General features: G+C 39.0%; 1 protein-coding gene across 5 annotated transcripts in view; it reads left to right on the plus strand.

Moving 5' to 3' along the window:
* The window catches only part of MEF2A (myocyte enhancer factor 2A), an 81,276-nt gene that overhangs the window by 44,418 nt on the left and 19,974 nt on the right, over positions 1–16,884 (plus strand). For 2 of the 5 annotated variants that reach the window (XM_033070264.2, XM_033070266.2), the window contains exons 4-6: positions 10,878–11,015; positions 13,838–14,057; positions 14,245–14,304. In XM_033070264.2, coding sequence (XP_032926155.1) covers positions 10,878–11,015; positions 13,838–14,057; positions 14,245–14,304 — 418 coding nt within the window. Of the gene's footprint in view, positions 1–10,680; positions 10,813–10,877; positions 11,016–13,837; positions 14,058–14,244; positions 14,305–16,884 lie in introns of all 5 variants that reach the window. The other 3 variants (XM_033070265.2, XM_033070267.2, XM_033070268.2) reach the window with 2 other exon arrangements.

Below are 16,884 nucleotides of genomic sequence, written 5' to 3' on the forward strand. Positions count from 1 at the left end.
TTAGTTTTTGGGTTTTTGGTTTTCTTTTTTTTTTTTTGAAGCAGCTTTGGTTTGCCTGCAAATAATCTAAAGCTGTACTTCCCTTGTATCTAATGCAGTGAATAAATTTAGTGGTTTAGGGTTAAGAATACATTATTTCTTCTACTTCTTTAAAACAGTGCCGGTGCTTTAAATTTACCATGCTCTGCTGGTATTCTGAATTTTGATGAATTCCAGATTTAGTCACTACTTAAAGCATATACATATTTGAAGTTTGTCTAGAATGCATCTTTTAATAGAATTTTCTAAAGTGTTGCTAATAATGACTGTACTAGGCTGCTGTATTGCCAGCAGTGATTTTATGGAGCTGCAGTGCTCTCTGTCCTATGCCAGCCCTGTCACAGTTACACCAATGACATGATTTTAGAGCTGTGAACTGAAATTTGCTGTGATGTTCTCATTTTTTAATAAACTACCAGAAAAAGCTGATCACTGAGCGATGAGTGGCAGCTGACTTGGCTGTGCATCATTACAATCTCAGATTGGATCGGATGCTCCTCTGGAGGCTGTGCTGCTTGGAGGGCCAGAATCCTAAATCCATGTCAAATAATAGTACAGAGCTTTTGTATCCTCTGTCTACCAAAAATCTCTGCAGCATCAGCCCTGCAATAGGCAGGATTGGATTCTCCTTTGTCTGAAACTTGGTTTTATTTCCCAGGTGTGCAAGTGATGTTTTTCCAACTGATTCTGCTCTGTGTTAGGAGAATATTTTTGTTTTTGAAATTTATAGGGCAGACACACAATGTCCAGTTCTCACACCCTCTGCTCAGGAAACATTTGTCAAAGATTCAGTTCTGGGTTTAGCTGTTCTGGAGACGTTGTGTTAAGTAGGATTGAAAATTGACTCCAAGAAAATCCGCAACAGCTCATTGCTTGTTAGTGCTGGAGTTCATGCAGGCAGTCACACAAAGACATAATTATTGTATGAACAAGTTCTTCAAGCTGTGCTGGTCTCGTGTATTCTGCAGCCCTTGTGTTGCTGCAGAATTTGGTGCTTTTGAAATTCTGTAGTGACAGAAAAGTATATTTTTACTTTGCGATTTCAAAGTGAGGACTGTGGCATCTGTTAATCAAGAGAGAGTGACTTTACACAAGCTGTGCATGGAAAGAATAGACCCAGAACAAAGCATCTCCTGCAACTACAGCGAGATAAAGGACTGTTCTTTCTGTGCTAGGCTTGGTTTCAGTGGAGACTTAATGCAATCCCATCTTTTGACTTCCAGGCTCAGGGGTGTGGTTGTGATTTCTGCCAGGGATTGACCACCCTGCAGGAGGGACAGCAGTGCTGCTGCTTGGTCATTGCTGTTCTCAGCCACTGCTTCAGCAGGAACTGCCCACAGGAGGGGAGGGTCATCTGCAGTGCCTCACTACTCCCTGCCTTCTGACCTCACCATCTCTCTGCTTTTAATGTGTTGCTTTTGAGTGATCTTCATGTTTGGGCCGTGAGCTGATGGTGCTGGTGCAGCAGAGGGCTCAGGGAGGCTGTGGCTGTTCACTGCCAGGGTTTTACTGCAGGAGCTCAGCACTCACCTGGACAAAACACTTCCCTTGGGAACTGCTCCTGCCCTGGTTTGGGGAGTAACTGCACCTGAGAGAAAACATTGGTGGTGGCAGTTCCTGTGCTGCAGACCTCTGAACATCCCAGCAGCCTGTGACATGTGACACATGTGACTGACATGTGACACACATGACATGAGGCACACATGTGACATGCCATTCTTTGCAATACTTGTACACATCCAGTTCTTTCAGTGACTTACCAGGGGGTTTTTTGTGCATCTTATGTCAGTGATGTGATATTTCACATGGGAGCCCTGTAATTCATAGTGTAGACCATGGAATGCTAAGCAAGTTAGTTAAATTGGCAGTAGGGTGAATTTTAAAATTTTATGTTTTACTAGAAATACTAGGTAATTTCAGCAGGAACTGAATCATACATTTTTGCTTAAAAACTCACAAATATTTTGGGAATGTTGTAAAGGTTTTGTAGATCAAAGCTGTTACAATGTCCCACTGTAAACTCTTTTGTAACTGTAACAAACTGGTCCCCTTTAAAGCCCTGCTCTTTCCTGCAAATAACTTAAAATTCAGTACATGCTGATTACAATGACTTTTTAAAAAGAAAAAAAAAAAATCAAACATTCCAGAACCAGTCTTTATCCAATGTTGACATGAATTACACGATAAAGCTTACTCAAATTTCAGTGTCCCTGATTCCTGTCCAGCCTTTTCTCTGCCTCTCAAGGTCCCACCTTTGGTTTCCCACCCCTTGTCACATTAAGTAAGGACAGTCTTCAAAGAGGTGCTTTGACTTTTGAATAATTTGCACTAAATGGAGGCTGTACAGGAAAAAAACGTGTTAAATGTATTGTATTGATGCTCAACTGAGAAGTTCTGTGTTTGAAACATGAATTGTGACATTATTAGAGCTGTGTTTGGAAGTTGCACATTCTCATTATTTTAGTTCAGTAAAAACTGCTTGTACCCTATTTCCTTATTTTTGAGGAGACTCTCTGCTTCCTGTTGTACCCACTGATCTCAGCTGGTGTTTTCAGATACCTGCTTTCACTTCTCTTATTCAGCTTGCTTATTTTTGGGGTATTTTTTGGTGGCAGTTCCATACAAATATTAAAGGTATTAGAGCTTGTTCTGGGAGATGAAACCAGTGCCCATAATCTTACATGTGAACAGTATTTTAACAATAGCATGAACCCTTGGAATCTACTAACCATTTTCTTTGGGAATGGTTGCCATTTGTGTTGTAATTACTGTTTTGATAGCACTAAGTTATCTTGAGTACCAAGACTCTGAAATAGTTCTGTTATCCCTTCCAATTTTAAAGCTGTAAAGAATTCAGGACAAGAAATATTTGTAATTGCAATACTACATGAGCAGGTAGACCTAAAGAACCCCATTCTTTTTATTAAATGAATTCTAATCAGAGTTAAGCCATTTTTTTTCTTGGCAAACTATGAGTAGGAGATAATATTTTTCCTAAAGAACTTCTGAAAGATTATGAAGGATATTATGCAGATGGATTGCTGCACTTGGAAACTTTTCATGTTCCATATGGCTTATCTGCAGTGCACTGTTGCTGAAAGGAGGTCTTCAGTCAGCTACTGCTGCTGCTGATTTATAATTTAACCATTGCAAGTACATGAAGATCTGTGTTTGGGAGGCTGTGTGTTGTTGTTTGGACAAGGACTGAAATAAAGCATTAGTGTACCATGAAATATCTCTTTGAATGTTCTAACATAGAACTGGCTTTTGCTCCATTTTATCATTAATTTTGTTTATTTGCAAAATTATAGTCCCTGAAAGGACTATAAAATGTATTTAATTTATATGCTAAGGAGTAATTTTTACTTCTTAAAGATGAATATCAGTCTATTTTGTCTTTGTTTTTTAATAAAAAGATTGAAAAAGATCCAGTTAAACTGGGACTTTAGTACTCTTTAATGGGAAAATCTAGTTGATGGTTCTTTCTATAAAACAGGTAAAATGCAAAGCTGCTCAGTGATATAAAATTTAGTAATCTACTGAGTTGGATAGAAAGTGAAACAAAGACAAATGCATCAAAAATTGGACTTTGAGAGCTTGACTAAGCTGTCACTGTGGAAACAACATTATCAGTGCTAATGGATTACTAATCATTTTAAGTCTCAAGGAGTTCATTTAGGACCAAGCAATCCAGCTTGTTTGTAGGTCAGTAACTGCTTTATAAAGTCCATGGTTCACAGATAGTGTTTCTCTAAAACCACAAATACAAGCATGCAGCCCCTTTCCCACACCTTCTAGTCCAGAGCTGTGTAATATTCTGGGGGTGAAGAGTGCATTTTGTAGCCGGTAAAGTTCTAATTCTTTAGTAATTTTTTGTGGTTATCTACTTAAAATAATGTTTCACAGCAAAGATGCTTCAGGCTAGAATTTAAGCTTCATGCCATATCAAGTCTAAAAACCTTTTGTATGTGTTATTTTATATAAATGAGAGTTTGAATCCTGAGTGCCATCTTTATCATATCTGAGAGGAATTTGACAGCTAGCTTTCATGTTTAACAAGCCAGGGATACATGTTAAAATTTGCCAGATACTGGAAGTGGTCCAACATTTGAAACAAGATGGTGTCTTTTCTTAGAGTGGTTTATAAGCAAGGACACTGATAAAATTTCAAATCATGAACATTTTTCATCTGTAAATGCCAAATACCTTTTTCTAAAACTGAACACAGAGCATTGCTAAAATGGCTCTTCTTTTTCTTTGTATTTTATGGATAATGCCAGGCAGGCTTAGAAGTTTTTTATTTGTAAAACCCTGGAATAAGTCATTAACCCTAAACCTTCTTTTTTTTTTTTTTTTTCTAGAGCAAACTATAATATTTGACCAAGAAATGCAATAGCTGTAACAAACTTCAAGTACTGCACTCAGAATTTTTCATGTCCGTGTGTTTTTGCATAATGTCAATTATTTACTTTTCAAATATTACTACTAATTGAGCACAAGTATGGAAAATATTATTTAAGTAAGCTGAAAGTAGAGTATGTCAATAGTTCAGATTTTCTTTAGCATGCAGTATTATGTTGGGGAGCCTGCCAGAAAGATTGGGAAGGTCTTGTTCTTTAAGAAGTTAAGCTCTCCAAGTTGCTTAGCTCATGGAAATGTCTGTCATAATCTAATTTGGCCTCCTGTGCGTTTCAGGGAAGTTTTGAAAGCTGGGCACCACTCCTTCCCTGAGCTGGTTTGGGATGGATGTGTTTGTGGCTATAATTAGAACGTGAAATTTGAACTGATAGCGTGGCAAAATGTAATTGAAAATGTGTCAGGGATACTGAAAGGAATAGTGTTAGGGCTAAGTGTAAGTAGCCTCCCAATTCAAAGGACAGGGAAACAGCTTCATAAGGAAATTTGCAGATGCTTCACTGGTTGAAGTTGAGAATATTAATAGAGCTTGAGGAAAATACATCAGTTTTGTAAACATCACATAAAACAATGCACTACATCTGTCTGTGGAAAAAGAAATTTCAGCCTACAGAAATAATGTTGATGAGCCTAAATAGACAAAACACCGTTACTGAGTTGATTTATCTGGTTTTTCTCTGGCTGTTCTCGTTTGATGTTTATGCTGCACTGGGGATTCACTCCTGCTTGGATTTTAGACAGTGGTAAATTCATGTACCCAGCACTGTGGGGTCAAGGTCTGACTCTGCAGAGATGTGTTGTTAATTTAGAGAAAAGAAACAACAATGATGATGCTTCTGTAGCCAAACTGACCCGCAGGAAGTTAAAAACTAAAAATAGCTTTTGGTGACTAAGAATACTCCTCGGGTGCTTGAATATGTTTTATACATAATTGGGGAGACATAACGGTATCTAAAGGATGAGACACCTTACTATTGTTCAGGCTGATGAAAGTGGAATATTTTCTGTTATAAAAGAAGAGAAAAACTGTCAGGTTTTAGGCTCAGCTTCTTGGCAATGATATGTATCAGGAAGCAAATAATAAAACAATTGTCCTGCTTTCAGCAGGACGTTCTCATGTAAAGCCTGTGGTGATCCATGTGGTCCTTGTCTGCTGTGGGAAGGGAGCTGAGCTGCAGCAAAGGAATATGCCCTGTTTTGTCTCACTGATCTTTCATGTATTAGGAAAGAAAACTGGGTGGGAATCTGGTGCTGTGAGTGCTTTATTTGTCCTTTATTTGGTTTTGTGACTATCACAGAAAAAAAAGGTGTGGCTTTTCATGTAGGATGTGATTATTGGTGGTGGCTGAGGTTTGCTGCTGCCAGCGAGGCTGAGCCTCCTCTGTATCTGTGGTGCTCAGCCCACATGTTGGCAACCCACCTATTCCTGCTACAGCTGAGGATAAAGCAGCAAAAATAAGTGAAAGAAGGAATGGACAAGAATTTTTTGCCATTTTAGTGAGAAAAAAATGCTCTCCACTATTGCATGGCATCTCCAGAGCATCAGGAAATTTTAATAATTTATCCTTTGATATCCATGGTGGAGGTGCCTACCAGAGCAGCAGTAGTACTTAGCAGTACTAGTAGGGCTTTGCCATTACTTCAGGCCTGTGGAATATTTACACTTTAAAAAGTTAGGATATTTAAAACATACTTACTCTAAATTTGTGCAGCTTTGCAGCTTTTCCGTGCTCTGATTGCAAGAGCAGAAGCAGAACTAGCCACAGGATTTAAGTGAAAGGTTTGCCTTTTCCAAAGGAACTCACTTTTCATTTCACTCTTAGTCAAATTTTGGACGTGGTTTTCCCAATGATTTGGGATGAAATACCAACAAAAATCCTCTCTGGCCAGCTCCAATAGTAAGTGCAAAAATAGAGCTGTTAACATGATACATGGTAGCTTTGAGAGCAACAACCATTTCCTTTTTGTGTAATATTACAAGAAACCAAACACTGAGTGTTTTGAATGACCTGACACGTTTTTTACACTTCATAACACTTTTTACACATGAGGTCATCCTACATTCTTGCTTTAAGGCAGAAAAATATCATTTCCTGATGTGACAATGAACATAATCAAGTTCTTTTACAGTTCTGCCAGGGCTGGTAAGGAGCCCAGATCACAATATCAGAAGTCTTGGCTTTCTAACCAAACTCACTGATCAGAGCACAAAACACACTGATTGTGCTCCTTAATCACAGCAACATGTCCTTTTCAGTGGGATATAAAGCCCAGGGTCTGATGGGAGGGGGCCAGTGGGGGGTTGTCACTTTGTCTCTGGAAGCAGTGACCCATCTGTGATTATTGGGTCAGAGTTCCTGGTTCCCAGAGCTGCCCTGAGCAGTGTCAGCAGCCCCTGGGAGCCGTGCAGGAGCTGGAACGAGCCTGGGGAGGGTGGTGGCTTCATCTCCCACTGTGGGGGCTCAGCAGGCTTCAGCCTCCTGCCTTCTATGTGTCCCTGCTGGATTTTGTGGAAGGAAGCTTGTGCTAGGATAATTACACTGAGATGGGTGAATATCAGCTCTGCTTCCTCAAGGATCAAACAATAAAAGACTTTATTGTGCTTTTATACTCTTTGGTATTTGTATTATCGGTTTCAGTAAAATTTATATTGAATTGTAGAGAGAAGCCAATTATTCCTTTCTGTTGTTGTTTTGCAAGAAGCCCTTCTTCTGTTCCTTAGATACTTCTTGCCAAGGCATGATTATTTTCTTAAATTAGCAAAATGCTAATTTTAATTGCAAAGTGCAATTAAAAACTACTTTGCATATGTGTGGGGAAGTTCAGGAAAAATATTGGGGCTCTTGTACCATGTGCTTGACTGCAATATTTAAACTAGTCATCACTGGTCCAACCATGCTCATACAGTGTTTTCTAAGCTCTGCCATTCAAATCAAAATAAATCAATACTAGGGACTAATAGTGGGACAGAAGCAGTTTACAGCTCCTGGGTCATTCTGTAATATCAAGATGACCAGAGCTGCCTGGAACACTCGTGTAGTGACTTGGTGTGTTATGTAACTGTATTGTTGTATTTCCTTCATTTTAAAAAGAAAATATTTCACACCTGCATTGGTTCCTTGTAAATACTTAACATTATTAGAACCAGTGTTTTTCTCTCATCAGTTAGTGCAGTCTGAGATCAAAGCTGCACAATCTCAGTTACTGGGGCACAATACAGTGTGTTGGCAAACACGTTGGAACAATTTCCAGTAATTTTGGCTAAGTCTTAGAGGAAGTGGAAAGTAACACAGATTTACTGAAAGGGCTACGCATTCCCTTACATGATCTGGAAAACAGGACTTCACACCAGAAGGTAATTGCAGTGAGCATCCAATAACAAAACCTGAAATTTAATGTTCTTTTCCGCTCTTCCCGTGGTAAGAGAAAAATATGCTTATATCTATTAGTCTTCACTGCAAATACTATGATTTTGTCCTAAAAAGCTTGTGTATCACAGCAGAGAAGTAAAACTCTCTTGTGTTACACAGATTACTTGGTCTCACCAAATGGCATCTTTTCTTCTGACCAACCTCAGAGTTAATAACATTTTGAGCTCTGTGATAGCATCTTGGAAATCGCTCAGAGAGCCGATTTATTTACATTATTTGGAGAAACAAGAAATTTTAGCGCTGGAGAATCTCGAGGGCGGAGCCAGCCCTTGTTTGTGGAGTTTGGCTTCCTTGTGTCCCCACGGGGCTGTTCCCAGGTTCCCGGGGCCGTGTCCCTCCCTGTTTTCCCTGCAGCAGGGCCTGGGCTGTGGTTGGGTTCTGGTTCTGGTTGTGGCTGTGGCTGTGGCAGGGCTGGCTCCCCTCAGCTGTGCCTGCCTGTGCGAACAGCTCGCAGCATTCCGTGGGCAGCCCTGGCCACGGAGCAGGAATGTTTTACTATTGTGTTACTGGGCACTGATAAAAGTTCGCTGGCTTTTTATGGTCAGGTCCTCCAAGTGGCACTTGGTGTTTTGGTGATAAGGAGGCAGAGCTCTGGCTGTTGGACCCAGCCTTATTATCTGTGACAGGGAACTGTGGCTGAAATCCCTCCACAATGACAGGAACCCCATCTGGAGTGACGGTTTCCAGAGCCTGAAACGGGAGATACTGAGGCATTTTCCTTCCTCATGAGTCAAAGCAGAGTTAACCCCATTGTTAGCAAAAATGACATGCAGTCACCGAGAGGAAGGAGGCTTTTTTGTATTTAAATCTCTTCCTTTTTGTTTAAATCAGAGGATAATTTTCAGACCGTTCGGGGAGATGAACTGGCAGCATTACGCTTAAAAGCTTTCACTAGATTGCTTTAGACTATTGAAAGGAGCTCTGCTGAAACTCCCTTGCTGCAAGACTTCAATTGCCTCAGCGTGTTTATCCCAGGAGCTGCACTCTGTGTGTGCATGTCTTGCAAGCCCTTTCTTTGCAGAGCCCCAGTGCAGCTCTGTAATCGTGTCCCGGGCAGCGCGCGCTGACGCCGAGCGCACATAAAGACATTTGGGTTCTATTTCCAGAGCGCCCTGGGCTGCAGGGGTTAAGTGTAATCCCGATTACACAGCGTTAACATTTTCCCTGCTGATATCAAAGTGGAGCAGACTGGCAGGCTGACTTGTTAGGAAGGGCTGTGAGAGGGATAACAGGCTCCGACCTTGAGAGGCCGAGAGCCGGCCCTTGTATGGCCAAGTGCATTTACGTGTCCAGCTGATTGGCTGGAGGAGCGGCATCGGAGCCGTGACAGGTGCTGGAGGAACCTACACCTGTTTTCCCCATATGCTGATTTAGTGATTACATTTTTGTGGGAGTTCCAGATACTGTGTGGGATACGCAGAGCAAGCCAGGAAACTTGAGAAGGAATTGCAGCTTATGGTGAACTGTGATATTAAAGAATTTCAGGCGGCGAATTGGATTTTCAATTCCTGTTTTCAAACTGCTGTAGAAATAAGCAGGATTTTGCATATATATGAATAGTGAGGAAGTCGTGTCTACTTTTTATTGTACTAAAAATCAGTTGACAGTAAAAAAATGCTGGTGAATACTATGAGCTAAAATATTTTGTTTTGTAAATCAGAATTTCAGTGCGTAATGAAAATTGCTTCTATAGGAAAACATGGGGTTTTTTATGGTGCTGGAAACGTCAGCTTGCAGATTTGTGATCTTTAGGGATTTGAATGTAAAATTCATGGAATATAGATAATTTCTGACAAAAAGGAAACACACAACTCCCTCGTGCCTGTATAGTCCTACTGCTGCTTTATGTACAGATAACATATATCTGTTTAAAATTTTTATTCCTTTCCTTTTGAATTTTTTTCAAAAAAACATTAAAGATTTTTCCACAGGTAATGTGTTAAATATTGTTTTGTTATAAATTAGAGCGTGCAGAAAAAAAATTCTGATTGTGTAATAGGATGAAAAAGAAAAACAAGAAATACAAATATATCTTGTTATTTGGTCATGAGACCTGTAGTTTCACATCCTTTCTTTAATGGCTGGATTGTAGACAAGCTTGCTTTTTTTTTTTTTCCAGGGGATGTTGTGAGTTCTCCATCAGAAAACAGGAAGTAGCTCCATAAAGTTAGTCTGAAGGACTCTGAAAAAGCTTATATTTAGCAAACTAAGTCATTTTAGAGAGGGATTATGTAATTTCTTTTTTGCAGTTCTTGTTATCGTACAGGATGACAGAAGCGCAGGAAGATCCTGTCTATCAATTACTGAGACTGAGTGTTACGGATATTAATGTCCTGCAGTTATTTAACTGGATCACAATTTTTAACCACTGTATATATCAGAATATAACTGTATGCTCTCTAAAATGTGAATATTAAAATTTGGATGCTAAAATCAATTCATTAACGAATGAGTAAATTGGCTTTTAATTACCAGTGAATATTTTGCCACAGGCTTGAATGTTCTTTGTCAGGCAGCTTCACTCCATCAGCCAATGTCTAAAAACGATTTTGCATGCAATGCTGGGGAGATGAAGTATTTGTAAGGGGAATTTACCTGTGAGATGGCACCTGGGTGAACCTTTTCTCTTTGTGTACTTTGCCACTATCTTGAAAGTCTGATTCTGTCTGTTGCACAGTGAGTTTTGTCTGTGAAAGTTTAATGTAGTTTCAGGGGCTCTGAATGATTCAGTAGTGTACAAAACTTCTTGGCAAGTTAGTATGATTTGTATGTGAATTTTCCAATTGTATTTCAGACCTTAAGAAAGAAAGGCCTTAATGGTTGTGAGAGCCCAGATGCTGACGATTACTTTGAGCACAGTCCACTATCGGAGGACAGATTCAGCAAACTAAATGAAGATAGTGATTTTATTTTCAAGCGAGGCCCTGTAAGTACTTTTATTTTATCTCTACTTTTTATTTGTTGATCCTTTTTATTAACTTCATTATTTAGGCTCTGAACAAGAAGGAACACAGAGGGTGCGACAGCCCGGACCCTGACACTTCATATGTGCTCACGCCACATACAGAAGAAAAATATAAAAAAATTAATGAAGAGTTTGATAATATGATGCGGAATCATAAAATCGCAGTGAGTACTAAAGTATGGTTTGTGCTTCTCTTACATGCATGAGAATTTTCATGGTGTTTGCTTAGCACTGAAAACCACTTCAAAGACAAGAGGATGTAATGGCTTAGGAAGGGAAGAGCACTTCTAAGGAAAAATGAGATTGTGATACCTGGTCTTACTAAAATGTATTTTATTGTAAAGAATAAGAAGAATCATCTCTAGCTTTGGTTTTACACTCCCAGTTTTTCATACCTTTGGAACACAAGACAACATTTCAAAATTTCAGGAGCCTACTGCATTACCTAATCCTACCTAAAATATATTTACCAAGATAGGCTTTTGTTGTGGGATGTAGGATCATTTATTTACATCTTGTAGGTCTTCATCTGTTTGGTGATCAAGATTTTACAGTATGTGACAAGCAGGCAAATAGAATTGGATTAATTTTGTCATCTAACCAGTAGAATTTATGTTGCCCAAGTCTGGATATAGAAAGTTATTTAGATATTTAAAATCAAGGCTGCTGCACAATGAGAGCCTCAGAAGATTGCCCCTGCTGAAATTCCAGCAGATACTTCCTTGGACTCTGAAAGATATTTGGATATTTTCTCCCAAGTGCCAATCCAATGTGCAACCATAAGTCACTTGGCTCCAGAGCTTCAGTTTGGGGATAAAAGGAGTGGAAATGTTGCATGTTTTTTGTGGAGGTGTTCATGGTGACATTTAGTTTCCACCTACAAAAAACAGTTAGTGTTGAGAATTACTAAGTATTTTCTAAGAAAACTAATGCAGGGCTCTGCTACAGCCTTAGAATATTTTAAGAATGCAAATCTTGTAGCAGTTAAAGGATATGGACTGGGTGGGTTAATCTGTACAGACCCTGGGGCACTTGAGTAGTGTCTCCAAATGACTGCTGATATTGGAAATCATTTCATCGTTCAGAGCATGAGAGATCTCTGGGGACTGAGCAGCAAACTGACAGGATACCCAGCATCACTTCTGTTAGCACTTTATGCTTGGATAAACCCAATGTATTTTGGGTTTTCTTTGTTTTGAAGATTTTGATATCCAGCATTTCGGTGTTCAGGCCTCATCTCTCAATATGTTACAGCTGAATGGGCGAACAACCTAAAAGTGTGTGTGGACATCAGGGTAAATAAAAAGGGCAACATTATGTTTTAGCTCTGCAGCTCTGTATTTGTAACTCAAATTTGACCAATTATGTTTGTTTCCAGTACTTGTGGGGCTGTATAAGAACACAGTTTCTCTTGTTCTCCAGCCCTCATTGCTGTCAAAGGATAGGAATGAGGCAAAGCGTGAAGAATTCGCTCGTAACCAAATGAGCACCATAGATGGGCAGAGACAGCCTTTATTGTAAGGTGTGGGGGGGGCTGTCACTTATTGGTTCTGTATTGAGAAACCTACAGAAAAAAAGTCCCAGCTGTTACCTCCTAGCAGTGTGTTCAGCATACTTTCAGGTATTTCCAGTTTAATTTGAGCTGCTTGACAGTGTGCTGTGTAAAAACACCCTGGTTTTGGTAGATACTGAGTAGTTTCCCCTGAAAAAAAGCACCAGTAGGGCTTGTCATTGGTTAGATACTGTGAATGATTTGTTAGCTTTGTGTTGTTCTGCTTCATTACTTTTTCCTTCCATCTGTGCCAAAAATTGATGATTATTCTTAGAATGCTTTGGTAGGGACATTGTTGTTGGCTCTCACTAGTAAGAGATTTTGTTTCTTGTAGAGAATATATTCTGCTCTTTTAATTAATATAGTTATTGCTACATTTCTTGTTTATCTAACTTTTCATGCAGAAGTATAATTTGAAGTGATTCTTAAGCTACACATGATGAAATTGCATTTTTTAAAGTGTACTTGCCAGGTCATGTGTGTTGGTCATCTGCCTTTGACCTCTTAATCACAACTATCATCTCTCTATTCTGTCAATAAATACTACCGGGTTTTGCTCTTAAATTGTACCTGTCATGGTTTTGTTTCCAGTAATTATGAGAGTTGTGAAAAAAACAGTCGCTTTTGTTTCAGAAACCCATCACTGTCAAAGGATAGGAATGAGACAAAGGCCAAAGAAGTTAGTCATGACCAAATGAGTACCATAGATGGGCAGGCAGCTCAGCTTTTGATTCAATAGCTGTTGAATAACAAACATATATACTGCAGAAAAACAGTTGTCTTTTAAATAATGCTGTAAAAACTAGAATTTAAAAAATCAGATTTGCAAAAAAGATGGAGTGGTTATTCAAGCAGGGGTATGGGGAACCTGAAATGTTTGAATTAAAATTATTGAACTTTGTGATTTTCTAAAGATCTGTTTATTTTTTCAGTCTGTTGAAAAACAAAGTCTTAGAGATTAATAGCAATATATTGGCAAAGTTATTATTAGAAAATGTTATTACTAACTTATTCTTTTTTTGTGTGATAACTGTTTGTAACGTGCATGTTTATTCTTACATTTTGAAGGTACAACAATTCACTGATTCGTAGACATGTTTAGCTTGTCATTGCTTTGTAATAATCCAAATTAACTGTTAAATTTGTTGTATTTATGAGCTTGTGAATTCATATGAATACTTCCAGTTTTCTCTGTTTGAACTTTACATATTTGAGAAGTTTGAGTAATTCTTTGGAACTGTTATTATGTGATGTATAAGAATATAACACCATATTTTACAACAAATGGATGTTTTAAAACTGTATGCTTACTAGAGTTTAAAAACTAACAGAATTAACTTTAATAAAAACCAACAAAGTGCTGTAACTGAGAATTGCTCTGCAAGCACAGTCGATGCTAACAGCGTTGTCTTGTTCCTCGTCTGTCTCCCGCAGCCCGGCTTGCCTGCCCAGAACTTCTCCATGTCGGTGACGGTTCCAGTGTCCAATCCCAACACTTTAACCTACAGCAACCCAGGGAGCTCCCTGGTGTCCCCATCCCTGGCTGCCAGCTCCTCGCTCACGGACACCACCATGCTGTCCCCACCCCAGAGCGCCCTGCACCGCAACGTGTCCCCTGGGGCACCGCAGAGACCGCCCAGCGCCGGCAACGCAGGTGAGCTCTGCTGCTGCTGCTGCCCCTTCCTTCCAGCCCAGCATCTGCTGGCAGAACCCACCTAAACCCTCCCAAGGAACAGGTTCTCAGTGCTTTCAGTGCACTTGCACGGCTAAAACTTTGATGTACAGAATTACACAGTATTAATCAGGCAAGTCAGTTTAATGCTCTGGCTTATTTTGATTAGGTGGAATGCTGGGGACAACTGATCTCTCAGTGCCAAATGGAGCTGGTACCAGTCCAGTGGGTAAGTGCAGTATCATGTATTTGTTATAAAAAATAATCTTGTGGTTTCAGTTTCTCAGTTATTCAAAAGCAATTTTTTATTTTGACTGTTTGGAAAAAGTGGCTGTGGAAGAACAAAGGTCGTAATTTTTTCAGCTGCACTGCTATTGTCAACTTTTCTAAATTATTATCAGGAATTTGCCCTTTCCACTTCAGTAATATTTGCTTTTTTTTAGTGGTTTTCAGTAGCAGCGTGCTGCTGCTTTTGTGTTTCTCTGCAGGTATAATTACAGCATTCTAAATACATCTTATGTTTGCCAAATCTTAACTATTGCACTAAAGGCAACTCAGCTCAGTTCTCAACTTCAGTATTTGCAGGACCTTGATGTTTGATGCTGGTTGTGGTGCCAATCAGAATGAAGCAAATACAGACTGTATTGTTTGTATTGCCATGTGTATCTTGCTAATCATTTTCTAGCAATTACATGAAGAAAGCAATGAATCTTGGAAAGTGATAGCTAGGATCTGTCTTAGTTTTGGATGATGATCACAATTTCTTCTGAAAACAAATTAGAGATCTTGCCAAAAATCAAATCCACAGTATTTTTTGACCTTCAGTAAAAATACATGATAGCACTTTTTAATTTCAATAATATTTTGTCTCCCCTAAACAAAATTTAGCCCTCTGATAGAGGGGCAGGCAGCCACTGAAATGTGTCGTGCCACAGACAGACAAAATAAATGACAGCTCACCCACTTTGGTCACATTCCTGCTGTGCCACTGGAAGTCGTGCTGGCTGAAGGTCAGTTTTGCAAACACACCCAACTCCCCTTGGGAAGTGTTCATAGCCTGGAATTAGAGAAGCAACTGTTGACCTTTCAGTGTTTGCCCACTGGCTACTTAGTGTGGCAGCTGGGAAAAAGTTCTTTGAACATCAAGTCAGGCAATTGAACTGATGAATAAAAAATGCTGCAGTGTTCTTCCAAGGCTGAAAGCACAGGATTGACTTTCCACTCTTTATCCATTCCTTGGCTATGTGCAGCAAAGGTATGAAATATTAAAGAGTGGTTTCCATCAGGTAAGCAAGATTTTAAATGGAGGAAACTTCCTCAGTTGATAAAAGATGGCTATTTTTAGAAACTGTAGAGGTCAGATGTTGATTTCCATAGAATTTTTCAAGTCAGACTAAATAAGTTTATTATCAGGCTGTTTCAGGCCTCTTTTCCCAAAAATCAGGCTTTATTAAGAGCAACTTCAGATTTAAGACTCCTTCCTTCAATAAGCAAATAAAGCAGTGGTTACAGTGCATTCTGTAGGGTATCAAACTCTAGAAATGCCCAGTTACAGCAGCTTGGGGAGCATATTTAATGCAGTAAAATGTTTTCCTCCTTGCATTTATTAATAGTTTATGTAAAAAGTCAAAATGCATCACTTATCTCTTACTTTGCAGAACATCACACCCAAGATGTTATACATATACCCACTCACTTCTAGAAAGGTTTGTCATGCAAGTGAGAGTTGTGACTGTACAAGAACAGGGGGACATCTTTAAGTACCTCTAGTGAGGCTCAAATACCTGGTTAACACCAGAATGCTAAATCAGAGGGGTACCCAGAGTTGTCAGACCTCCACTTGCTGCAAGTTATGGTATAAAAACTTTGTAACTACTGACAGGTGCACAGGAACCTTCTCAGTTACAGCCACAATCAAGAAATCGTACGTAACCAGATTGACTAAATCTGCTGTCAACTTGAGCTTGACAGCTGCTCTTGAAATGTATCTCATGTTAATTATGTCTGCAGACAATAATGGTTTTAGTTTCTTGCTGCATTTATTGTAGAATTCGCTTTTAAAAAGTCTTATTTTCTTCTTTTAGCTTCCAGGTTTTTTTTTTAAACTTCTCAGGAATGGAGAATTCTCCTATGGATGTAGTGAAAGGTCACGTGCCAAATTTGCAGCTCACAATTTATAGGAGTGATGTCAGAGGTAAAGATGGGGAGTACTGGCATATCCATATTCACAGATATTTTCTTATAAATAAATGAAGGAAAAACCCATCTTCTTCAATATTATGAAGTACTTGTGCATCTGAGATTTTGTTCTCATTTCCTTGAAAGACACTTACATGCCTTTATCTCTTAGTAACAAGCAAGTAAAGGTTATCTTGCTTATTTGGGACCCAGTTCAAACAAAGATGTTGCATAAAATGGCTCATATTGAGTTCACATGAGTTTTTTTTCTCGAGTCCTGTGTAACTTGATTGGAATGGAAATGATTTGCTTTAGCAGTCAATCTGCCAACTTAACAGTTTTTCTGTGGAAAATAACTTTGAGTAAAAATATCTGCGTGTTGTAGCAAAGATTGGTAGGTGGTTTTTTATATCCAGAACAGAAAATTTTGTGATCACTTTATAATACTGAGAGCTTACTTCACATGCAGCTGTCATAACTCTGAAAAAGCATTTTCATTTTGTAATATTTTTAAAATTCTACCCACCACATAAAAAACATTTGCTGAAAATTTTTACTTGGCAAATATACCAGTTTTGAGAGGGGAAGAAATGTCCAGCATTATAATGGAGTTTGCTCTAGAGCTAATTTA

Source organism: Catharus ustulatus, chromosome 12, assembly GCF_009819885.2.
Source record: "Catharus ustulatus isolate bCatUst1 chromosome 12, bCatUst1.pri.v2, whole genome shotgun sequence".
NCBI lineage: Eukaryota > Metazoa > Chordata > Aves > Passeriformes > Turdidae > Catharus > Catharus ustulatus.